Source organism: Sciurus carolinensis, chromosome 9, assembly GCF_902686445.1.
Source record: "Sciurus carolinensis chromosome 9, mSciCar1.2, whole genome shotgun sequence".
NCBI classification, from domain to species: Eukaryota; Metazoa; Chordata; class Mammalia; order Rodentia; family Sciuridae; genus Sciurus; species Sciurus carolinensis.
The window spans coordinates 133,314,117-133,339,095 of record NC_062221.1 but is presented as its reverse complement, the minus strand read 5'-3'; the positions used below and the strand labels follow the sequence as shown (position 1 = coordinate 133,339,095).

General features: G+C 46.6%; 1 protein-coding gene across 4 annotated transcripts in view; it reads right to left on the bottom strand.

The window, feature by feature from the left end:
- Positions 1-24,979, bottom strand: part of Dop1b (DOP1 leucine zipper like protein B) — a 112,803-nt gene that overhangs the window by 8,172 nt on the left and 79,652 nt on the right. For 3 of the 4 annotated variants that reach the window (XR_007110173.1, XM_047563824.1, XM_047563826.1), the window contains 9 exons: positions 22,319-22,374; positions 19,946-20,050; positions 19,783-19,849; positions 13,805-13,949; positions 7,088-7,170; positions 6,365-6,474; positions 6,099-6,245; positions 4,169-4,230; positions 3,199-3,327 (listed from right to left, as the gene is read on the bottom strand). Coding sequence is in view for 3 of the 4 variants with exons in the window: in XM_047563824.1 (XP_047419780.1) it covers positions 3,199-3,327; positions 4,169-4,230; positions 6,099-6,245; positions 6,365-6,474; positions 7,088-7,170; positions 13,805-13,949; positions 19,783-19,849; positions 19,946-20,050; positions 22,319-22,374 (904 nt within the window). In the remaining variant the exon portion in view is untranslated. The remainder of the gene's footprint in view (positions 1-3,198; positions 3,328-4,168; positions 4,231-6,098; positions 6,246-6,364; positions 6,475-7,087; positions 7,171-13,804; positions 13,950-19,782; positions 19,850-19,945; positions 20,051-22,318; positions 22,375-24,979) is intronic. The other variant, XM_047563825.1, reaches the window with a different exon arrangement.

Below are 24,979 nucleotides of genomic sequence, written 5' to 3'. Positions count from 1 at the left end.
ATTAATAGTTATAAAAGCTGATGTTTTGACTAAAACAATTAAGACCTTTCTAATAGTTAGAAAAGTGTGAAATAGGTTGATGATTGGTACTAACATTAAGAGTCATATTCCTCAGACACACTCAGAAGAGGGTTTTTTTTTTTTTTCTTGTGTCCGAGGAGCTGGGGATTCGAAGCACTCTACAAACTGAGCTGTATCATCTGCTTCCTCAGACACTATTACCCTATGTACAAATGGTGTGAATCTTCATTGGGTATAACCATAGAAACAAAAAGTTGTACCCCATTTGTGTGCAATGAATCAAAATGCAGTCTGTAAAAATAAAAAATAAATAAATAAATAAAACATTAAAAAAAAAGAGTCACACTGCTGAGCACAGTGGTGCACACCTGTGATCTCAGCAACTCAGGAGGCTGAGGCCAGGAGAATTCCAAGTAAAAGGTCAGCCTCAGCAGCTTAGTGAGGCCCTAAACAATTTGATAAGACCCTGTCTCAAAATAAAAAAAAAGACTGGGGAATAGGGCTCAGTGGTTGAGCACCCCTGAGTTCAGTCCCTAGTTCCAAAAGAAAAGAGTCACGTCAGGAAGAGCACATGCCTTGGGCTGACAGATGTTTATAAGCAAAAGTATTTTAAAGATCCTAGCAAAAGACTTAAATCATAATTCTACCTGAAAATGACCCAAATGCCCTTCCATTGGGGAGGGGGTAAATAAACTACAGAATAAAATGGATTAGAAATGAAAATTAAGCTGGGTTCTGGGGTGCATGTCTGTAATCCCAGTGGCTGGGGAGGCTGAGGCTGGAGGATCGTGAATTCAAAGCCAGCCTCAGCAACTTAGTGAGACACTCAGCAATTCAGTGAGACCGTCTCTGAATAAAATACAAAATAGGGCTGGGGATGTGGCTCAGTGGTCGAGTGCCCTGAGTTCAAGTCCTGATAATAAATAAATAAATAAATAAATAAATAAAAATTAGAAACTGATAAATGCAATGATGTGGATCACTTTCAAATACATAATGCCAAGGAAAAGAAGCCAGACTCCGAGGCTATATGCTGTGTGACCACATGTGAACGACATCAGGAAGCAGACTGGTGGCACAAAGGGCAAAGGGGAAAGGCTCACTCTCAGGGGCACAAGAGTTGGGTGCTGTGGTGCACTCCTGGGAATCCAGCTAACTGGGAGGCTGAGGCAGGAGGACTGCAGGTTCAAGGCCAGCCAGAGCAGCTTAGGGAGACCCAAAATAAAGCAAAAAGGGCTGGGGGTGTAGGTGAGTGGCAGTGAGTTGGCTAGCACTCACGAAGCCCTGATTTCAATCCCCAGTGTTGTAAAAAGAAGAGGAGAGGATGAGGGAACGGTGAGATGGAATGTTCTACACCTTGACTGTGATGGTGTTTACGTGCATGTACTTTTATCAAAATTCACAGAACTGTATAACCAAGGGGTGATATGTACTACGTGTAAATTGTATCTTCATGTACCTGACCAAAAGAGAAGAAATTTATTTTGTAATTTTATTTGCAGAATTGCTCATTATGTTAGCCCTTATAACACGAAATGACAGCAATGAAATCCTTGGAGCATTGTACTGTTTTCACTTGACTCTGTTTAGGCCACGAGTCTTAAGAAAGATATATTCCTCTTTGAGAATTCTTTCATATCTTGGAGGAGGGTGAATAAAGATAGAACATCCACTTTGCCACCTGTTATGGTTTGGGTCTGGAAAGTTCCCCAAGGGCTCCTGTGTTTAAGCATGGTCCCCAATGCAGCAAGGTTCAGCAGTGGGGCTTTTGGGACGAGACTGGATCCTGAGGGCTTGGACCCCATCAGTGGATCAATTCACTAGAGCCGCAGGGACTACTGGGAGGGAGGGAAGCCTCAGGCGGTAGGGCAGGTAGAGGAAGAGGTCACTGGAAGGGCTTATCTCCTCTCTCTCTGCTTCCTGGCTGCCGTGAGGTGAGCAGCTTTCCTCCACCACACCCTTCTGCCATGATGCTCTGCCTCACCCCTGGCCCAAAGCAATGGAGTCAGCCAACCGTGGACCGAAACCTCTGAAACCCTGAGCGAAAAGTAAGGTATCTGTCACGGCGATAAAAAGCTGACTAACACACCACCTCAGTGTTTTACAAAAGGAAAAAAGAGCCCTCAAAATCATGGACAATATATGTGACAATTAATTCTTGATGCAGACAAAAATTTAGTAGATATGAAGAAAATTAAAAAAAAAAACAAAACCTTGAAAAATCCACCTCTTTACTGGCCACTGTTCAAAGTGCTGATGGAGGGACTTTATAAACATGCCGTATCGTGCCATGGGAAGACCAGCAGGAGATGGTGCCGAGACAGTACTGCTCCTACACTGGACAGCCAGACTTCAAAAAAATCTACCTGATTAAAATTAACATGAGGGCTGGGGTTGTGGCTCAGTGGTAGAGCGCACATGTGAGGTGCTGGGTTCGAGTCTCAGCACCACATATAAATAATTGAATAAAATAAAGGTCTATTGACATCTAAAAAATATTTTAAAAAATTAACATGATAAAGAATAGAATACTGTCATTCTTTTTAAAATAAAGTTTAGATTTATGGACATATTTGTTTTGTTTGTGATGCTGGATTGAACCCAGGGCCTTGTGCATGCTAAGCCAATGCTTTACCCCTGAGCTATGTTCCCAGCCATAGCAGCGCTTCTGAAATTCAGCAAGACGCCTGCAGAGTACTCATTCTGACACTTGACCTTTGTGCCAAAACGGACTGCAGGACCCTTTAAAAGATGCTGCCCATCTTAGTCACTTAAGGGTCTTTCTGTGGAAAGTGGTGTGGAACAGCTGGCCATTGGTTGTGGTCTGAAGGTCTGTCCTGTCCAAAACTCACACTGAAACTTAATTGCCAATGTAATGATTTTAGGAGGCAATTAGGACATGGATGCTCCACCCTCACAGGTGGGATTATTGGTGCCATTAAAAAATGGGGAGTTTGACCCTCTCTTGCTCTCTGTCCTTCTGCCTTGCACATAAGATGAAGCAAGAAGACCACCATCAGAGGTGAGCCTATCAATTCTGGATTTCCCAGCTTCCAGAGCTGTGAGTCAGTACATTTCTGTTCATTATAAATTACCCAGTCTCAGGTATTCTGTTCTAGTAACAACAACAACAACAACAACAACAACAACAACAAAAGACTAACACAGCCATCTTACCTTGTATCAATGGAAGGTAAAGGTGGTACTGATCAAGTTCTCCACTGAAGACAGCAAAAGCCTGGCGCTTTAACAGCATGGCTTTCTGCTCAAAACTTGAGAAGAGTTTTAAAGAACTGCTCTGCATGTCTGAAACAAACATATAGCAGATAAATTACACTTAGTAAGAAAACCACGGGCAGAGGTTAAGAGACAGGAAAATCAGTCCAGTGTAATTCCCAACTTTCCCAGTGGAAAAATCGTGATCCTGATTGAGTATGATTATTATTCTCACATGTATTATTAAAAATACTCATTTCAGGGGCTGGGGAGATAGCTCAGCTGGTAGAGTGCTTGCCTCGAAAGCACAAGGCCCTGAGTTCGATCCCTAGTACTGCAAAAAAATAAAACAAAACAAAACAAAACAAAACTCATTTCATTAATGATAAATAATGACAGGGCATTAGAAGAGGATCTGAAGTATAGAAAAGCACTCCTGTTAAGAAAAACAAGTTACTTTCCACACAAATGTCAAGTGTGAACCTGGCTGCATTCAGCAGTATTTTTCCACCGTAAAGTTGTTAAAAAAAGCATCGAGCCAGGTTGGGGAGATAGCTCAGTTGGTACAGTGCTTGCCTTGCAAGTCCAAGGCCCTGGGTTTGATCCCCAGCACCGCAAAAAAAAAAAAAGGGCATCAAGCCGAGCACAGTGGCACACACCTGGAATCCCAGTCCAAGGCTAGTTGGCAACTTAGCAAGACCCTGTCTAAAATAAAAATAAAAAGGCTGTAGGGTATGGCTCAGTGGTTGAGCACCCCTGGGTTCAATTGTGAGCACCGAAGGAAAACAGGAAAGACCATTCACATGGCCCCAATACCATAGCAGTTTGAGGCTCAGCACTGACAAAGGTTTGGGTGGGGTTCTGAAATGCCTGGTAAAAGCCAGTTAGGCTGGCCATGGCCTTCAAGTGTGGCAAGGAAGACGGAACTTACTCATTAGGTCCTTAAACATGGTTTTCTCATGAGTCAGAAGATGGTCAATAATGGACTTCCAACTGGATATTAAAAAAAGCAAAATTAATCACATTTGCAATGTTTGATAATATAATAAGCATTAAGAAAACAATCTACTCTTTTAATAAAATCTGTTAAAAAAAAAACTGTTCTCTGCAAAGAGGTTGTCACACAAATACGTAAGCCTTTGTATAAGGAAAGGACAAAAGCTTAGCTTTTCTTTTTTTCAAAACCTTTTCTTTTATAACTCTAGCATCAGGAATGAACTGATGCTCTGTCTCAGCTGACCATGAAGTCACTCACCCTGGCAAGGCACTCTGGTGGCTCTTAATACATCCACACAGGGCAATGCTTGTAGTGCTGGGAATGGAAAGTGGTCAGTGGTAAGATAGACACCACCTCAGTTCTTACTTTCAAAGGGCTAGTTTGGGGTACCCAGAAGAACAAAAGGCTGATGGCCAGCCCCTCCCATACATCCCATCTGCAGATTCAGCCAACCACAGACTGAAAATATTCGGGAAAAAAATTGTGTACGTATTGGACACGTGCAGACTTTTCCTTGTTCTTATTCCCTAAATAATAAAATACAACAACTATTTACATAGCATTGACATTGTGTTAGGTGTTAGAAGTCACCTAGGCATGACTTCAAGTACAAGGAAGATGTGTGTGGGTTCTATGTGAAAACTGTGCATTTCATATCAATGCCTAGCATCTGTGGAACTTGGGATCCACAGGGATGGAGGCTCTAAGCAGCCTTCTGGTGGCAGAACAAATATTTAGGCCACACAAAAGGCTGTCCCAGGCAGGTGTGATGGTGCACACACCTGTACACCCAGCTATTTGAGCGGCTGAGGCAGGGGGATTGTATATTCATGCCCAACCTAGGCAACCTAACAAAACTGTCTCAAAATTAAAAAAAAAAAAAAAAAAAAGAAAGAAAGAAAGAAAATAAGGGTGTGGTGTGGTGTTATCCCAGCAACTTGGGAGGTCAAGGAAGGAGGATCACAAGTTTGAGGCCAGCCTCAACAACTTAGCAAAGTCCTAAGCAACTCGGTAAGACCGTCTCAAAATAAAAAATGAAAAGGCTAAGGACATAGCTCAGTGGTGGAGCTAAGGCTCTGGGTTCAATTCCTAGTACTGCCAAACAAACAAACAAAAAGAGTCTGCTCCCATCTGCGCTCTCTCTCCCCGCACCTCCGGTCTTTAAGAACGTCCCTTCAGCAAGCCAGGGGAGCTACTGAGTGGATTTCCTGACTTCCAAGGAAAAGGCATGGGAAGCACACCTTGCACCTGTGTCTCACGGGCTCTCCACTATCAATGCCGTGCCTGGCCCACTGCACGATCTCAGTATGAACTTGGGGTGCATGAGCTGAGAAATGGGGTCGAGATACCACCTGGGTCACCAGTGGGCTCTGGCACCTCAATGCTGGTCAAACATTTCATGATATGATGGAGCAGCATATCCGGGCACGGTGGCACATGCCTGTGGTCCCAGCTACTTGGAGCCCCAGGCAGGAGGATCACTTGTCTCTAGGAGTTCACGGTCACCCTGGGTAGCACAGCAACACCCCATCTCAAACCCACAAACACACAAAAAAGATAAAGTAACACGGGACCAAGTGTCCCTAGAACCCCGTGCCCGCTCTTTAGGAATAATGTGCTCTCTCTCTGTTGTGTTAGGGGTCAAACTCGGGTCCGTGCGTTCCAGGCGAGCCCACCCGACCTCTGCGCTCTTCGTTTGGTGACGTCATTCTTCTGACAGAAAATCAGAACTCTTAAGGAACTCTGAGTGCCTTTCTGGTGAAGGCCGGCTGACACGCGAGCCCGAGACAGGCGTGTCCCACGACCTGAGCTGGGGCCGAGGGTCTGCTTCCACTCCGGACGCGGGGCAGGGCGCGGTGCTTACTGGGCGCAGGAGGCGTCCATCTGGAAGAAGGCGGGGTCCAGGAACAGCTCCAGCACCTCCTTCTTCCAGGCGCGCTTCGTGTAGGCATAGCCGCTCAGGGAGCTGAGCAGCTGCGCGCTGGCCCGGAAGCTCGGCGCGTTGTAGGCGCTACGTGGGGTGGGGAGGGCAGAGGGCAAGGTCAGAGGTTACCCGAGGAACGCCCCTTGAGTCATTTCTCAAAACATGTTTTTCTGCATTGGCGGGGCGGACGGAGAGGCCGGCCTCACCTATGGTTGCGCAAGTAGGGGAAGACGTAGTAGAGCAGGCGGGAGATCAGGGGCACTGCCTTCTCTTTCTCGTCGCTGCGATAAACCATGTCCAGGAGAGAAGCCAGAACCTGGAAGAGGGTTGTAAGACCACGGAAGCCTTCTGAAGCAAGCAACAGGACTGTCGCCCCCTCCTAACCCAGGAAGCAAAGTCCTGGCTGCAGCTCGAGGCCTGCCAGGATTTGGGTGTAGAAGGTCCTCTCAAGGCTCAGGTGGCAAAGTCAGGTCACCAGCCTGGGGCACTGCTGGGAGGTGGTGGGACTTTTAACAGGTGGAGCTTAGCGGGAGGAAGTTAGGTCACCGGACCAATTCTTTGAAAACAATATTGGGGCCACGCCCTCCTCTTTGTGATTCCTGGCCACCAAGAGAAGAGCAGTTTCGCTCCCCCACACCCTCTCTGCCACGTGTTCTGCCTCACTACAGGCCCCAAAGCAACAGAGCCAACTAAGCGTGGTCTGAAACCTCTGAAATTGTGAGCCCAAAGAAACCTCCCATTTCGAGCTGATTTTCTCAGGCAGTTTGTGATAGCAGTGGAAAGCTGCCTAACAAGGTCCACACCGATTTTGGAGCTCACTTGGGAGGGTGCAGCCCACACTCACTGGTGCCCAAGAATGAACATGCACCTTTGCAGTAATGCAGGATGGCAAGCATTTCCACAAGGGACCACACTCAGTGTGTATTTACCTCTGCCAGGAGGGAGAGGGCTTGTACACTGTAAACCGAGGGGGCAGATGCGGACACCATTGCCGAAGCTGCAGCGGCATCTGCTGACAGAAAGGCATTTGTGTTTAACTGTGAGGGACGGGTCACCATTTACTGCCGCGAAGCATCCCACAAACCTGAGTCATGAGCTCCTGTCTTCCTTATTGGCCAGGTTTACATAACACAGGCATTCTCTGTTAGCGTTCAGTTTCATCAACTAAGAATGGAGCTATCTGGACAAAACTAGCACCAGCTCACCCTCTCCCTCCTTGTTTCTAATTTGTCGTTATTTTTGGAAAGGCAACATTCCCTTGGATGATCCATCTAACATTCTGGTCCCTATGGGTCTTGACCTTTTCTCTTCCAAAAATCTGTCATTCTGTTGCAGCTCAGTCACTAACTGTCCCCGCCACATCCTGAGGTTCTTTGGCCTCTCTGAAACTCATGCTGGAGTTGATTACCACTGTGGCTGCGTTGGGATGGGGCCTTCAGGAAGTGATGAGGTTAAGAGGCATAAAAGCCTTTTTTGCAGGACAGGGTTAATTCCTGTGGGTCTGGGTTAGTTACCGTGAGGGCGGGTTGTCAAACAGTGAGTCCCCCGCTCCTGTTTGACTCTTCTGCATATGGCTGCTAGCTCCTTAGCCTCCCCTGTTATGATGTAACACAAAGGCCTCACCAGAAGCCAAGCAAAGGGTAGCATCAAGCTCTTGGGGCTTTCTAGATTTCAGAACCGTGAGCCAAAATAAGCTTCTTTCCTTCATACAAATGAACCCAGTCTCAGGCATTTTGTTAGAGCAATGGAAAACAGACTAAGACCTCTGTTCATGCAGTTTTGTATAGCTAGATGTTCTGGAGAAAAATCACAACACTCTGCAACGGATCTTATTTCATGACCAAGGACTTTAATGCAATCAGACAATCCTGTCACATGTTCCTAGGTGATGTGCTGGCTTTTCTCTCTCCGATGTAATTCTTTCACATCCTCCCTCAACACCCACAACCTCTCACCTCATATTTCATTGAAAAAGTTAACGCAATCAAAGGGAACCCCTTCATTTTACCGCTAAGAAGTTATTAACCTCAGTGTTTATATTCATGTTCTCTGTCTTATATCTTGTTTTAATAGACAGGTCTCTGGCTTTTATCAAAGAACAATAAGCCTATTTATGATCTCAATGCTGGCCCAACAGCAGTGAAGAACTCTGCTTTCTAATTATCCTTTCTCTCTCTTGCATTGAGGAACTACTTAAAAAAAAAAAAAAAAAAAAAAAAGAGGAACTACCATATTGTTCCAATGCTATGCACACAGGCCCTGATCTACTCCGTTGTAAAAGCAAATCTGGACCTTAGTTCTAAGTGATTACTGACCTACTGACTGCCATGATTTAAGGACTCTCTCCATCCACTGTCTCTATCTTCTAGCCCCCTAGCTTCGCCTACTCCACTGAGTGTCCCTGCTCATCATCACAACCGCACGCACATGGCTTCCATAGTACCTGGTGAAGCAGGGCCCCATCCTCCCCTAACCACTTCTGCTCCTTCTGGAAACTCCTGGATCCCATGACTGTGGCTCCCTGGGTCTTCCTCCCACCCCGTGACTGCCTATTCACCTTTGCTGGATCCTTCTCTCTTCCAGATATCTCAGCTTTCACACATGTGAGACCAAGCTCAGCGTCCCTTTCCAACACCATGATCTCCTCTCTCAGTCTCCCCACCTCAATGAACTGCTTAAGCCCCCAACCGAAGTCATCCTTGACTGCACCCTTAATCATCACCCCAATCACCAGTCCATCTGCAGAGCCTTCGGGCCTGAGTTTAAACCACTACTCACAATTGGCCCTGCCTCCCAACCAACAGCATCTCTGGCTCAAACCACTGTGAAATCCTTTAGACTGGACTTCGGCTTCCATTCTGGCTCCATACGCTCTCTATTGCTCAGGACAGCCTGTGATATTTTCTTTCTTTCTATTTTTGGTACTGAGGGTTGAACTCAAGGGGGCACTTAACCACTGAGCCATATCCCCAGCCCTTTTTAATTTTTTTTATTTAGAGACAGGGTCTCACTGAGCTGCTTAGGGCCTCACTAAGTTGGAGTCTGGCCTTGAACTCATGATTCTCCTGCCTCAGCCTCCTGAGCCTCTGGGATTGCAGGCATGCACCACTGTACCCAGTATTTCTTTTCTTTTTCTTTTTTTTTTTTTTTTTTTTTTTTTGCAGTGCTGGGGATTGAACCCAGGGTCTTGTGCCTGCGAGGCAGGCACGCTACCTACTGAGTTACATCCCCAGCCCTGTACCCAGTATTTCTAAGAATTTTAAAAAGCCAGGTAATCACATTACCACAACACTGTCTCAAGGTTACATTTAATTGTTGCACAAAAGCCAGGCCCAGCAACATTTGATGTGACCAAGTTGCCAGAGCCGCACTGGGTGGAAGCCTCCTTGTGCCTAAGCAGGAAATAACCTGGCACAGCAGGCAGGGGCGGCACCCATGCCACAGCAGAGAAAGCACAGCTGCTGTCGTGCTCGCCAAGGGCAGTACCCAGAGTATCTCCATTACAGGATTAAGAGCAACCCTTTCTCTTAGGCAGACCACAAGACCAGCAATCCGGCACGGTAATGGCGTGCTATCGGAAATCTGCCTGCCCGGCACCCTGCCCTCTCTCCTTCTGGGAAGAGGGCCCAAATTTGGGCGGGAGCCCGCATCATGTGGCTCCTGCCCTTCCTCTGGGTTAGAGCCACCAGAGTCACCTGAGCACCTGGTCCCTGCTCTGCCTAAGGCAGACATCAGCCCTGGGCTCTTCATGTACAGGAACCCGAGGTTCTTCATTTGGTGTCGTTGTTTTTGTTCATCCGCAATGGATTTCTGTTATCTTTAAAGGAAAGGAGTCCTGACTCATGGACGCTCCTTCCTTGTATATTAAAAATGACCAGTTTAGAGGCTGGGGTTGTAGGTCAGTGGTAGAGTGCTTGCCTAGCACATGTGAGGCACTGGGTTCCATCCTCAGCACCACATAAAAATACATAAAATAAAGATACTGTGTTCATCTACAACTAAAAAATATATTTAAAAAAAATGGTCAGTTTAAACAGGTGCAGTAGTGCACGCCGTAACCCGGTGGCTCGGGAGGCTGAGGCAGGAGGATCACAAGTTCAAAGCCAGCCTCAGCAACTTACCAAGGCCCTGTGCAACTTAGTGAGCCCATCTCAAAATAAACAATAAAAAATAAAAAATGGCTGGGTAGGCTCAGTGTTAAGCACCCCTGGGTTCAATTCCCTGGTAACAACAACAACAAAAACTATTTAGCATTGTTTCTGCTGATATATCCATTGCTGACAGAAAAGTAATAAAAGCTAAGTTTTGAACACTTACTATGGCAAGTATTGTGCCATAGTTTGTACTGAAAACAAAAATGTAATTTCTTGTCACTGTGTTTAATAAAACTGGGACCAAACCTACCTCTCATCCTGCATCAAGCAATAGTGGCACGGGTTCTCCTATTCCCGTGTTAAATAAAATGCAGAACTAGCAAAGAAAATCAATTGCCCCAAGTCAAACTCAATCCCAAGAGAAAACTATACACCAGCTAAAGGAGCTTGCTTGTCAAAACCAGGCGCACACTCATCAAGAGTCACTTCTGGTCCTCGCCTCAGGCTGAGCCCACCAACCTGGGACTAGAAGAAACACACGTGCACACACACACTCCCTGACCCTTGCCATGTCATGTTCTGTGCTGCCTGGGGACTCTGCCATCATGGGTCATCGCCAGACCTGATCCCTAGACCTTGCACCTCCAGAACCATGAGTTAAACTAAACCTTCACGAGTCACCCAGTCTACAGCACGGTGTTTCAGGCAAGAGAAGATGGACTGATACACCCCTCCTCAAAGATCTGTCACAATGCAACTCGGCCACGGTCCTGAAACCCGGTAAGTCCCCTTGCTGACTCCTTTTTGAGACACTCCTTTGATGCAGGGCACTGCCTCCCTTACTGCAGTGGGCCAACACCCTGAGATCTGCCTAGTCCGCAGGTGTGCCCGCTGGTCCTGAGGGCCGGGCAGCTGACAACCTACACTGGCACACTGAGTGTGTAATAAGCACACAGAGGCTGTTTTTGCTAAACAGCACTGACTCTTCACCTGGGCCTGAGATGCCCGGGGGGACGTGCATCAAGCCCGGCGTCTCTGCCTTTGTCTCCATCTCCTTTACTACCTTGAACTGTGGGTCAGTAGACCATTTGGCTCTCTAGGCATGTTAATTGCTTAGGGAGTGTCTGTCTAAAAACAGGTCACATGAAGATGATTAGCCCTAAATCTACCTAATTTATCAGTCTTCCTCCAAGACTAAGGACACGGAGGTAAGACTGACCAAGGCCTTTTCAAGACTTGTGGGGACAATCAACTGCGAGACCTCCTGGAGTGGTGCCGAGAAGTCTCCAGTCATTGCCTAAACCTGCAGGCACCCTGGAACAGCACAGCCATGCAGACAGGTCACCCCACAATGAGATCACCGTCCTAAGCAGGAACAATTACCCCACGACAGGAACTGGGGCTGCCCCCTAATTAGGAGTAATCATCTCATGGGAACTGGACTGCCCTTTCAAGCAATAAGGACTTCTCCAGAGCCACCTTGCAAAATCAGGATGAGATAATGATCAACCAGACCACAGTCTGACCAAGACTGCTTAATCATGCATGCGGTTGGGGTTGGATCTAAAATGTCTCCCAAAGGCTCATGTGTCAAAGGCTTGTGCAGAGCTCAGAGGTGGAGCTTTGGGAAGTGACTGAATCATGCAGGCTTTGACCTCATCAGTGCAGCGATAATTTGATGATGTTATTGGGAGGTGGTGGGAACTATAGGACTGGGTCTTTGAGAACATGCCCTTGGGGACTGAATCTTGTTCCTGCCTCTCTCCTTTTTTGCCTGTTTTCCAGCTACCGCAAGATAAGCAGCTTCTTCCACCAGGCCCTGCTGCCAGGATGCCCTGCCTCACTCAGGCCCAAAGCAATGGAGCCAGCCGGCCACGGACTAAAACCTCTGAAACCATGAGCCAAAATAAAACCTTCCTTCTCGTGTCATGTTTTTCTCAGATACTCTGTCTCATCAACAGAAAGTCATCTAACACGTGCGGCTCTAAACCCCCCACCCCCTCCTCATTCTTCCCCTATTTAAACCTAGAGCTCATATTGGTATCCCCAAAGTCAGGGCTAGGAGGCTTGACCTCTCTTGTCTTCCGAGTATAGCTGTATTGATTAAATTCCTTTCCTGCTTTTCACTATTACTTTTGTTTGCTCTTTTTGGGGTAAAGGGCCAGACCTGACTTGTTGGGACTGTTAATCAATTTCTGACTCCAAAAGCTGAATTATTTTTCCCTCTTGGAAAAGAGATTTTTATTCTTGGTCAAGAATAGAAGTGGGAGATAAATTTACAAATCAACTTCCTAACCCTTGGGGGCTGGGAGATTACCCATATAGGGTAAAGAAATGAGGACAAATAGGCTAATAAAGGGGAGGAACAGTCATGTCTTTTATTATAATGAAGCTACGGGTTTTCCAGTGGTCACCCTGGCTGCCATCTTGGATCCCATTGGTTTTGGCCAGTCCACCTGAAGAGGAACTTCTGGCCTTCAGGCCTCCCATCCATGTACACTAACTAGGGAAGTTTCCTTTGGGATCCCACCTGGGCCCAGCAAAGGTTAACACGGCAGCGTTGTTCCCTGGGACACCATGAGAAGAATCCTGCTGTTCATCATACACACAACTCAGGTTGTAAGAAGGGAAGACTGTTCAGTCACTTAGCTGATGAGCACAGTGAGGGCACTTGGGTGCATGAAAGCGGGCCCAAGCAGGCAGGATGTGCTTTCTCCTAAGCTTAAACTTTCCCCGCGTTGGTCCTGGGGACTGAACCCAGGGCCTCCCATTTCCTAGGCAGGTACTGTACCACTGAGCTATATCCCCAGCTTGCTTTTTTATTTTGAGATGGGGGCCTCCTTAATTTACCCAGGTTGGCCTTGAACTTGGGATCCTTCTCCTCAGCCTTCCGAGCAGCTGGGATTACAGGCATGTGTCACTATGCCTGGCCCTAATCTTGCTTATCTTTGAGGACGGGAAGCCTGAAGTCCAGAAGTTCCTCTTTGGATGGGCTGGCTGAAGCTGGCCAGATCTAAGACAAGCTGCCAGTATAGGACAGACAACTTCAACTTCATTACAACCCCAGCTGCATGCTGAATGACATACTCTCCGGTGCCATGACAGTTGGCTCTCATGACAATGACTAGAAAGAACCATAAAAGGAATGAGGTGGTGCCCAAGTTACAGGAAAACCTCTACCCATTCCCAGAAAATACAGGTGTATTCTCCCTATTAGCCTGCTCACCCCACATTTCTTTTGTCCTTTACCTATGATGCCCCAATCCCAAAGGGGTGAGAAGTTGATTTATGAGTTCATTTCCCACTCTTATTTTTGGTCAAGCTCAGTCAGCTCAGTCAGTATTTGGTCTTGTTAATGTTTCCCAATTCCAGGAGGAAGAAAGCACCCAACCTTTGGGATCAAAAACTAGTAACAACTTCACCTCCCAACCTCATAGCTTTTCCTTCTTTCTTCCTGTCTGTTTTTGGTTGTAAGAACACTTAAGCTCCTTCCAAAGGCCAAGCTAGGGCCTGGAGCAGACGTCAAGCATTACCCCAAACCCCTACACCTACCATACAAGTCCTCCTCAGGATCAGACTCTTCCAGGGCCACCTGTGGCTGAGCCTTCACTTCCAGGTTTCTGCTGAGCCAGCTGGTTTGTTCCAAGGAAGAACCAGCAATGTTCCCTATGGCTTCCAGGATTTTTTGAGTGATTTCCTAAGAGCCATCAGAGGAAGAGGAATAGAAGTTAGTTAAGAAGTTTAGGTGTGAAGAGGCAGCACCATACAATAGAAATATCACCCAGGCCACAACTGTGAGCCGTTTACATAACAGTAAGCATTTCAGGGTCACATTCAAGGTAAAAAGAAATAGAGGCAGCTAATTCTAATATGTCCTACATAATCCAATCTACCTAACACACAATCAACAAAATTACAAATGAGGTTTTGCACTTTATTTTGTACCAAGTCTGGATCCAACGTGTCTTTTATATTTATAGCACATTCAATTCGGTCACACTTTCAAGTGCTCACTGGCCAAATGGTCAGACGCGAGCAGTGGGTCAGAGGTGTGAAAACTTCCTTAAGTGATAAACAGATCAGTTCATCAATAGCGCTGCCTCTGTGGCACTGAAAGGTCTGACAAGAATGCTACTTCAGGACCCTGCCTGATCTCAGCTCTATAAACTAGTCCTCTTAACAGGAGAAGATAGGGTTGGGGACATAGCTCAGTTGGTAGAGTGCTTGCCTCACAAGCACAAGGCCCTGGGTTCAATCCCCAGCACCGCAAAAAAAAAAAAAAAAAACAAACAGGAGGAAGATAAACTAGGGGTAAGCTCAAAGGTACGATTGCTCCCAAGGGTCCAACACATCTCAAGCAAGGCCCTGCACAAACAATGCTGACAACGCAACCATAAAACTCGCTGTGCTCACAGGACCCTGAGTCCCTGGGAAAGCAGGGTGATTAGACCAGAGCCCATCAGCCATCAATTCTGTAAAACAAGTTCCAATTAGAACCTGTAGGCTGGGTCAGGATGACAGAGAGTTGCCCTTGGGTGATTAGTACAACCTCAGGGCACTGTAATTGACACCTTGCTGCGGCTTCTCAAGGTGTTCACTTAACACCTACAGGTAAAAGCCATGTGCAGCAGAACTTTGGGATCTAGTGTAGTTTGTCAGTCCAGAGTCCAGAGGTCATACTTGGGTTCTCTTCCAACTCTAGTAAAACCAAGCTCTCAAAAAAGTGAGTTGCTAGGGGCTGGGAATGTAGCTCCGTTGGTAGAGTGCTTGCCTTGCAAGCACAAGGCCCTGGGTTCAATCCCCAGCACTGGAAGTCTGGGGCTGGGTTGTGGCTCAGTGGTAGAGCACTCACCTACCATGTGCAAGGCACTGGGTTTGATCCTTAGCACCACATAAAAAAATAAAAATAAAAGGTATTGTGTCCATCAAAAATGATAGGAAAAAAAAAAAGTGAGTTGCTGTTCTCATGGAGATGACCCGCCCTCTCCCTCCAGGGTGCCTTCTTTCTTAATAAACTTTGCATTACTTATATGGTTGGCGTCTTGCTCAAAGTCTTCTCTTGCAAGAACACAAAGGCAGTGTCATTTCTGGTAATAACAGGTGCCCAGTGGCTACTATACTGCCTAGTGTAGGTGAAGTATGCAGACATCAGAAATCGGCAGTACTCTAATAAAGGAGCACATTGCACTATTAACAAGTTGGTCTTCTGGCTTCTCTAGGACTGTGGGTTCTTACTAGTGTTAAATAAAAATTATAAGAGATTACTCTTTTCAAATAAGATCTTATACTAGCCCTGACAGGACAGACCAAAAATCTAAATGGAGTCATTAGTGCTGAAGTTCACATCACCAAATGCAAATGAGCTGTTTGTCTAACCCTTTGAGAAATCAGGACTAGCCAGATAACAGACAGGTTTCCCAAACAGGTCAGTTTCAATTGGCTTGATACCGAAGTTCACTCTCTGCCTTAATCCTTAGACAAAAAGTAACCTGAAGTAACCTTTTGCTAACCAGATAATTTTTAAGATTTTCCCATGTCTCCTGGTACCCTCCTTACAAGAAGAGTCGCCTTTTTTTGTTTTTTGGTACTAGGGATTGAACCCAGGGCACTTTACCACTGAACTATATCTTCAGTCCTTTTTTACTTTTTAATTTTGAGACCGGGTTTGGTTAGGCTGGTCTTGAACTTGCAATCCTCTTAAGCCTCGTGAGTTGCTGGGATTACAAAAGTATGTCACCACACCTGGCAAGAATAACTCTGAGGGGCTGGGGAGATAGCTCAGTCAGTAAAGTGCTTGCCTTGCAAGCCCAAGGTCCTGGGTTCAATCCTTAGCATCACAAAAAAAAAAAAAAAAAAAAAAAAAAAAGAATAACTCTGAAATGACCATGCCGATTTTCATTCTTTGTTTTTGCTTTGTTTCAGTCCTTTTTTTAAAAAATCAAACCAGCCTCCTTTGCTCAGCTCACTGGAACACACTGTATCTTATGGAATGAAGTCATTATGGGGAGGTGTAAATAAATCTCCCAGCTTCACTTGTTCTTAATTAACTTAAAAATCACTAAATTTGGAGGTCACACAGCTGGGTAATAAATGATCAGTCTTCTACCTGCTTTGTTGCAGGTGACACGTCTGACGTGTGGTCACAATGGTAAGAGCAGTTAGGCTACCCTCTAAGGACCAGATGGCCACTGCTGCTGGAAACACAAACTCTTTCCTTGGGCCTGCAGGTGTCTGCTGGGTGACCGGGCTGGGACGAGAAGGCTCATATCTCTGCCTTCCTGTTTGGTGGGTCTCCTTTGCTGCCATAACCCCTGGGTCAGATCCTACTCAGGTCTGCATGGAGACATATCCATCGCTGAGAAGTGTTTGTCCCAAACTATAACACAAGGATAACTGGACTCTGGCTTGCTTGGCCTCTGTCTTCCTCCTTCAAGTCTGAAGACACCTACCAGCTGCCATGACCAGAAACACTAGACCAAGAAGGGAGTGAAAACAGCCGGCACTTGAGTTCCTGAAAAAGACATGACTATTCCTCCCCTGCCTTGTCTCTCTCCCCCACTCTTCCTCTCCTGTATCTGAACCCCCAACCCCCTGCAGCAGAGAAGCTGGCCAGGGGGCAGAGCTCCCTCTTCTCCACTCCCTGGCCACGGAGTAAGGCCCTTCTTTCTGCCCAGGAGTGTCCCTGGGACACTGATTTTCTGTGGATGAGCTCCTGGACTAAGTGTGCCTGAGTCTAGAATGGCACACAGAGCCAATCAACGCCATTGAACTAGACCGTCCTAGCTTTGTCTTTGACACTAGGACTGTACCTTTCAATAATATAAAAAGAAATAAAATTAAATAGATTTGCTAGATGGGGGCAAACTGACAGGTCACCCACTCTCAAGAATACCATCAGGGAAGAACTTGGTCAGCAGGTGAATAGACAGGAACCCTGAGCAGGGATCATGGTCAGTATCATGGCTGCTCACCAGCTAAGAGCAACTACAACACTTGACATCCCAGAATTTAACAACCGCGACCTTAATTATTACATAAGGTCCATCAGCTCGGGAGATATGTTTAGGCATAAAACAAGCACATTTGCCACCTGGGTAGGAAGGGGATGCACTTGAGGGAATCAGCAGGCTGGCAAACCTGTGTGTGTATGTGGGGTGTGACGGGCAGTGAAAGGTCAGGAAATGGGGTTTGGGCTAAGAGAGTTCCCATGAGGACCATTTCACAAATATGTCCTGTGAAATACTTATTTGGTCTTCCTCCAACTTTTCTGGCATACAATGCCTAAAATCATTGCAAATCTCCAAAACTACCTACCATTTTGAGACAGATATATATCTAGATATATCCATCTATCCATCTATATATATAGATAGATAGTTCTGGAGATTTATATATGGGTATATATCTATATATAGATTATAAATTTATCCATCTCAAAATGGTAAATTCATCTCAAATACATATATATACTATATATATATAATATACACATATATGTAATTTTGTAGATTTCCCTTTTTTTTTTTTTTTTTTTTGTGACATGGTGATACTGGAGATTGAACCCAGGAGCACTCTACGTTAAACTACATCCCTACTCCTTTTTAAGACAGGGTCTCACTAAATTGCTGAGGCTGGTGAACTTAAGGTCCTCCTGTGTCAGTCTCCTGAGTTCCTTGGATTACAGATTATGTACCCTCAAGCCTGGCGAGGGCTGCGAGTTTCAGCCTCATACTTCAACCTCCTGTACTGAAAGAGGAGCTAAAGGTTGAGCTGATCTCCAATGGTCAGTGACTTCATCAAGCATGCTTCATAAAGAAGTTTCCATAAAGCCCCAAGGACCGGGCTGGGAGATCCTCCTGTGAGCGGAACACACGGCAGTTCCTGGAGGGCATCGGGAAAGCACGGAGCTCATGTCCCGAGCCACACCTGGCCTTTGCACCTCTTTATCTGGATCCTTTGTAATATCTTTGATAATAAACTGGTGAATATGATTCCCTAAGTACTATGAGTTGCTTCAGCAAATTAACTGAACCCTGATTTAGAGGACAGTAAGCAGCACAGCAAAATAACCTGGGGTGTGAGATTAGCATTTGAAATGAGGAAGAGGCCACTGGGATAAAGCTTTCCACTTCTGCAGCCAGCTGTCTCCAGGTGGATAAGCCTCTGAGCTGAACTGAAGGACACCCAGTCAGTATCTGCAGAACCATTGCTTGGTAGCAATCCACACATTTTGAGAAAGGAGTTTTGGGTTATGGGATAGATACACCAAGTCCCAAAAGAGAAGCACTCATGAACTATTGGAACAAGGGAAACACTCATGAACCTTTGAAATGCGGAACAAGCACTGTAAGCAACCCAGCCTGTGTCCTTGGCCCTCTTCCTTTTATACAGGGAAGGCAATGCGCATGCACTAGAAAAACTGGCCGGAAATCATGTGACTCCACCCCCACTCCACCTCCAGTCCAGCCCCTAGCTGTTGTCCCTCTCTAAATGTCAACACGCCCGGCCAGTGTCTGCATGGTAATGAAGGTTTCTTCAAAAAAAGGAGTCACTCAAAATTCCTCATGCTTTATATAGTACCATTGTGGTATGTCCTGACAGTGCTGCAGGATACACCTTTCACAAATGCCCGGGATCGTAACGATTTTCAGTAATATTGCCAAAGACATAAAACTGTTAGATGAGCCCTTGGGATCTGCAGATTCAATAAATAAGGGGTGGAAAGTATCAGAAAGAAATCTGTATCTGCACTAAACACCTACAGACTTTTTTCCTTGTCATCACTCCCTAAACAGTACAGGATAACAACTCTTCGCATTTACACTGTACTAGGCAGAATATGTAACCCAGAGATGATTAAAAGTATCCAGGAAGATGTGTACAGGTTATATACAATTAGTGTGTCATTTTATACAAGGGACTTGAGTGACCTTGGATTTTTGTATTTTGCTGGGGGCATCTTAGAATTAATGGATACTACATACACCAGGTTATTTTGAAGGACTTGACCACAAGTCACCAACTCAATCAATGTTTTATAACAGTGGCAAAATAGTGATTTTCTAACTCTTAAAGTCTATGTATTAGTCAGCTTTCCGCTGTGAGAAGTTCTCCACCTCCTCTGAGCAAGCTGTACTTTTGTTTTTCAGTATTTACAAAATTTTATATAAGTGTGCATTGCTCCTACAACAGGGCAATAAAGGGAAGAAATCTTTCTTTTTTTAAGGAAAGAAATCCATGTGTAGAGACAGATAGATGTTTGAGAGAGGGCTCTAGAGATAGCTGCATGCACTGTGGGGTGAGAGGGGGTGTCCTGTAAATCCTAGGGTAGTTGCTCAAACACTGCCCAAGAATCTTCATCGCAAACACTGGCCCCAAGCCTGCTTGCACCCTGCATTGGCAGAAGATGAACTCAGGCACAAAGGCAAAGCCAAGATGGGACTCGCCAGTGCTGGTCATCAGCGATGACTTTCCCCCAAGGATGGCACTCCAGGAATGATGACATTCACTAAACATCTGCACACACAGACCTGCAGGTCTTTTTGGTCCTTCTTGTTTTCCAGGTTGGGAGTTCTGGTTACAAAGTCATTCAGCATGCTGTGGAGACAATTAGCTTCTGATCAGAAACGCTGCAGAAATAAAACAAGCTCTGACAGAAAACACAGCCTCCGTGTGAATGTGGTGATATGATACCTGAGAAGCAGGAAATATCCAGGTGGAGCCAGATTCAACTGCACGGATTCCTTCAGTACTCCCAAGAGCGAGGGGAAGTTCTCTTGCAAGGCTGGTATTGGGAGCCTATTTAAACAAAGAAAGAAAGAAAAAGGAGGGCTGGGGCTGGGGCTCAGTGGCAGAGCACTTGCCTAGCATGTGAGAGGCACTGGGGTTTGATTCTCAGCACCACATATAAATAAATAAAATAAAGGTTCACTGACAATTTAAAAAATTAAAAAAAAAAAAAAAAAAGAAAGAAAAAGGAAATGATGTTAGCATAGGAAGGCAGCTAGGGATGAGCAGGAAAGGGAGAAGGGGAGCAGGGAAGGACAGGAAGGACTATAAAAAGAACCCCTTGCTGGGCACTGACACGGGGCAGTACGGGCGTGACTCCTCCCACGTGGGCAACAGCTACGCCAACACCAGGCGTGGAGGGGAAGCACCATCACTGTAGGGTCTCTCCACTGCCAGCCCCACCTCCCATCCTAAGAAAGCAGAAAGTGCGATCATTTCAGGGGGTCCTAGCAGATCTGCCGCCCCTTCTCCAGGGGCATCTCCCGCTGCCTTGCCTCCCCCGCCTTACAATAAGCCTGCCTTGGACGGTCTTTTTCTAAAGGCCCTCCTGCAGGAGCAGAAGCTTCTGGCCCCAGGACTACCTTACAGCCTCTCTCTCCACCTCATCTGTCTTCATGAGCCGCACTCGGGTGACTGTCTAATCTTAGACCAGTCGTACCCAGGACCGAGGGCCAGATCACAAGAACCCACAGTCGACTCTCAACCTCCAGTACAAAAACACCGTCCATGAACAACTGCAAACACATCTATTTTTTTAAAAACATTGTAGACCAGAAGTTGGAAAGTGGAGAGGAAAACGGCAAATCTGACTGGCCTGTTTCCTGGTTTTTCATCTTGGTGTTCTGGCAAGCACCTGGAATCAGGGGATCAGACCCTGCTGTGACAGGCGAGCTCTGGCTTCCTTGTCGACAGAATAAAAGCCTGAGATGACCGGTCTCAGTGTCTCCCTGGCCCAGTACCCTGCTTCCCTGACTTCCCTGTCAACTGTCAGCAGCTCTCAGGTCAGGCTCCTGCAGGATGAGGCAGATGCAGATAGGACAGCCACAAAGCCAGGTAGCAGTGCAGTCTTCTAAAGCTCAGGCACAGACAGAGGTCCCAGGGCCAAGTCCTGGTCCCTGTCCACCCCGAAGGATGGCAAAAACCTACCCTGCAGCTGCTGGGAAGGCTCAGACACCACAATAATTGTGTCACGTTACAGGTTTGCTATCACAAGAGGGAAGTGATCGGCCCATCTTTAACTGCTCTAGGAGAGGACCACAATGACGCTCTGCGGGTGAAGCTGCTCTGAATGTAACCCTAGACCCAGGGACTCTGGGATCATGGTCCTCAATTTACCCTCCGGCAACTTCATACCTCGGCAAGCGGGAATAACTGGAATGCTAAACGTGAACCAAGGAGACTGCACCGGCTGTGGCACTCCTGACAGGCAGGGGAGGACACGAGGCTTCCCTGGGAAGTCACGCGCCTCCCGTCCATCTGTGTTTACAGCAACAGGAAGGGCCCATCCAGGGGCCGGGCCTGGAAGCAGGGCCTGGGATACTGCCCTTTAAGAGCCTGCAGAGGCCCAGCGAAGCTTCCTTTGCACGCTGGCCTTCCACACCTGCGTTAGCTACGGAGCCGAACAACGCAGAAGCCACCCGCACAGGCCTCCAGTCGCACTGAGAAACTTCAAACCCTCATTTCTCCTTTTGCTGTTGGCCTTTGACTTTCTACTTGTGTGTGTTAGGGGGCTGGTATCAATTTCATACAAACCTGAATCTTCTAAAGTTTAACAGGCCTCACATAAAAGCTTTGCTGACATAATGTATTCAAAACGGATTTTTAAATGTCAGATTAGATCTCGGAGAAGGAAAAGTAAAGCTACTTGGCCATTCCCACATCCCAGGGAGAGATTAAGACACCTTTAAGATATTTCCTGAACTAAGGCGCTCAGTAGTCAAGAAAGAACACCAGGCTGGGTGTGGAGGCGCATGCCTGTGATCCTAGTGATCTGGGAGGCTGAGGCAGGAGGATTTGAGAACCAGACTGGGCAACTTAGTGAGAATTGTCTCAAAATAAAAAATAAAAAAAGGGCTAGGGATGTAGCTCAGCGGTGATGAGCCCGTGGTTCAGTGCCCGGTTGGGCCGGGGAAGTAGCTCAGTGGTAGAACCGCACTGGGCTCCGTCCCCAGGTCCACAAAAATAGAAAGAAAAGAAAAGAAGACCAGAGCTGGCTCAGTCCACGGCCACTGCAGTAGCATCTGCAGTTCAGGTACGTTTCTGAGGGGACGACGTTACCTTTGGATGAAAGCGTAGCAAAACTGCAGCACAGGAATATCCACGAGGGGCGACTTCTGAAAGTTAAAAGTGAAACCAATTACTCCAAGCTGGGAGCAGATAAGCCCGATTTTCAAAGCATTCAAACACAAACTGAAACAGCTCTGCATCCTAACAAAGCAAAGGTTTTAGCTAAAGAATCTTTCAGATAAAACAAGACACAAGATAGTAAAATTTGGCATTATAATCGAACCTCCCCAAACAGAAATCGTGGGCTGGTGTGGACCCTAATAAATCCACATGCTTAGCTACAGACAGGGCACATGAGCAATTCCAACTCTTTTTTACACAGATTCCTGCAACACCAGCCCATGGTCTCCCCAAATCCCAAGTGGCTAGAACTCCTTAGTGGCTGTGAAACAACTTCCCCGGTTTCTTTGTAAAAAGTTATTTTAGAAGCTGAGCTAATAAACTAAACAAAAGGTAGTTTTAGTGTTTGGAATGCTAAAACCCAGTCTGCCAGATGACATCTAGCTCCTTCTAAGCCCTGGACCAAACAGGAAGTTGCCGTTATCTGTAGACATTCAAGCAGTGGGAGGGTACAAAGCCCACAAGTGCCTGCTCGCTGGTCTGGGCAGGCCACCGCAGGGCCCTCTCCTGTACACTTCCTGTGCTTCTGCCACCCCAGAGCCAGGGTGGGCATGAGCCACCCTCAGGGAGCGTCATTTCCTGACACCAGTCACTGGCTCAGTCCTAAACCGCCACTGGCTGAGGGTGTGGCTGCCTTCCCACGCCCTCCATCCCTGCTCCTCTCTCTGGCCTAAAATGCTTTAATATTCATGAACGGGAAAGAACGGCAACAGGGGACAACATGTTCTTGGGAGATGCTGGGCCAGAGTGCTGGCAAATGCTGCAGATGTCGTCTGTGTTCTTGTACATCCTTAGCCCTTGGCTGGTGCCACAACCAGCCCTCGCAGTGTTACGTTTTAGGGTAGCTTCTCTTCTTTTCCCACTTATTTTCCAACCTAGGTCATTAGGATCCAGAACATGGACCAAAGGCAGGAACCCTTTTGCAAGGACTAGTATCCCCAGCAGGCAACACAGAGTTGACTTTTCCACAGACACTGGAAGGGACCAGGGCCTTGAGCATACAACTGGCTGCAGCCCACAGCGGCCAGGCCCTTGGCCCAGACATTTCTGCGGAGGGCCCTGGGCTATGTATGAGAAGCCCCTCCAGAGAAGACCAAGGCAGGACGACCACAATAAGATCTCCAGCCCCAGCAGCACATCTATAAAAACTGCCAAAGATGAGATGATCGGTAGTCAGTTTTCCCACTACGGGGAAAAGATGACGGAATGTCGCCGCCCGCGGCAACTGTCAGCGGATTTTGTTACCACCTGCAGCAACAATTGCGCGGGTATTTTATCGGAGGTGCACTGGAAATGAACTACTTCTACTATCTTTCTCTAGTGGGCTGCTTTCTTGCTTGTTTACTCCCTAGTTTATAGAGGAAGAGAGGCTTTGAGAGGAGAGAGAGAGAAAGGCTTTGCATAAGAGAGAGCCTTTGCTTAAGAATCTTTGCTTATCGGAAAGGCTACACTTTCAGAGATCTATATCTTCTTAGAGTCCTGCATCCTGCAAACTAAAGGTGCGTGCTATCAGAGGTGCTTCTTCTGTGATCTGCCATCTGCCTTCTGCGATCTATCGGAGGTGCTACTTATACGTGCTTATCCGGTTATTCCTGGTGCTTCCCATAGGTGTGTGTCTCATATACCTAAGGCAGCCAATCAGCTTAGGATTAAGTAGCACGGTTGGAGCATGCGCCGCGGTACCAATCAAGAAAGAATGAGGAATATCTGTTGACCACTAGCACAAAGGAGACATTAACAAATTAGGCAAAGGTAGATCACGCCGTGTTAGCACTAACTGTGCGCCACCTCTTGGCTCAACGCCAGCTGCCATCTTAGGGTTACCCAAACATGTCTTCTGCATCTGGAATCACCTGAGTGATGTAATTACTATCAGTAAAGCAATTCATTTGGTGGCCCGTACAAGGAAAAAGAAAAAAGGAAAAAGAAAAAGAAAACCCGGATAAAGATAATAGAAGTAGCTCAGTTTCTAGATGCAGAAGACATGTTTGGGTAACCCTAAGATGGCAGCTGGCGTTGAGCCAAGAGGTGGCGCACAGTTAGTGTTAACACGGCGTGATCTACCTTTGCCTAATTTGTTAATGTCTCCTTTGTGCTAGTGGTCAACAGATATTCCTCATTCTTTCTTGATTGGTACCGTGGCGCATGCTCCAACCGTGCTACTTAATCCTAAGCTGATTGGCTGCCTTAGGTATATGAGACACACACCTATGGGAAGCACCAGGAATAACCGGATAAGCACGTATAAGTAGCACCTCCGATAGATCGCAGAAGGCAGATGGCAGATCACAGAAGAAGCACCTCTGATAGCACGCACCTTTAGTTTGCAGGATGCAGGACTCTAAGAAGATATAGATCTCTGAAAGTGTAGCCTTTCCGATAAGCAAAGATTCTCTCTTAAGCAAAGACTCTCTCTTATGCAAAGCCTTTCTCTCTCTCTCCTCTCAAAGCCTCTCTTCCTCTATAAACTAGGGAGTAAACAAGCAAGAAAGCAGCCCACTAGAGAAAGATAGTAGAAGTAGTTTGTTTCCA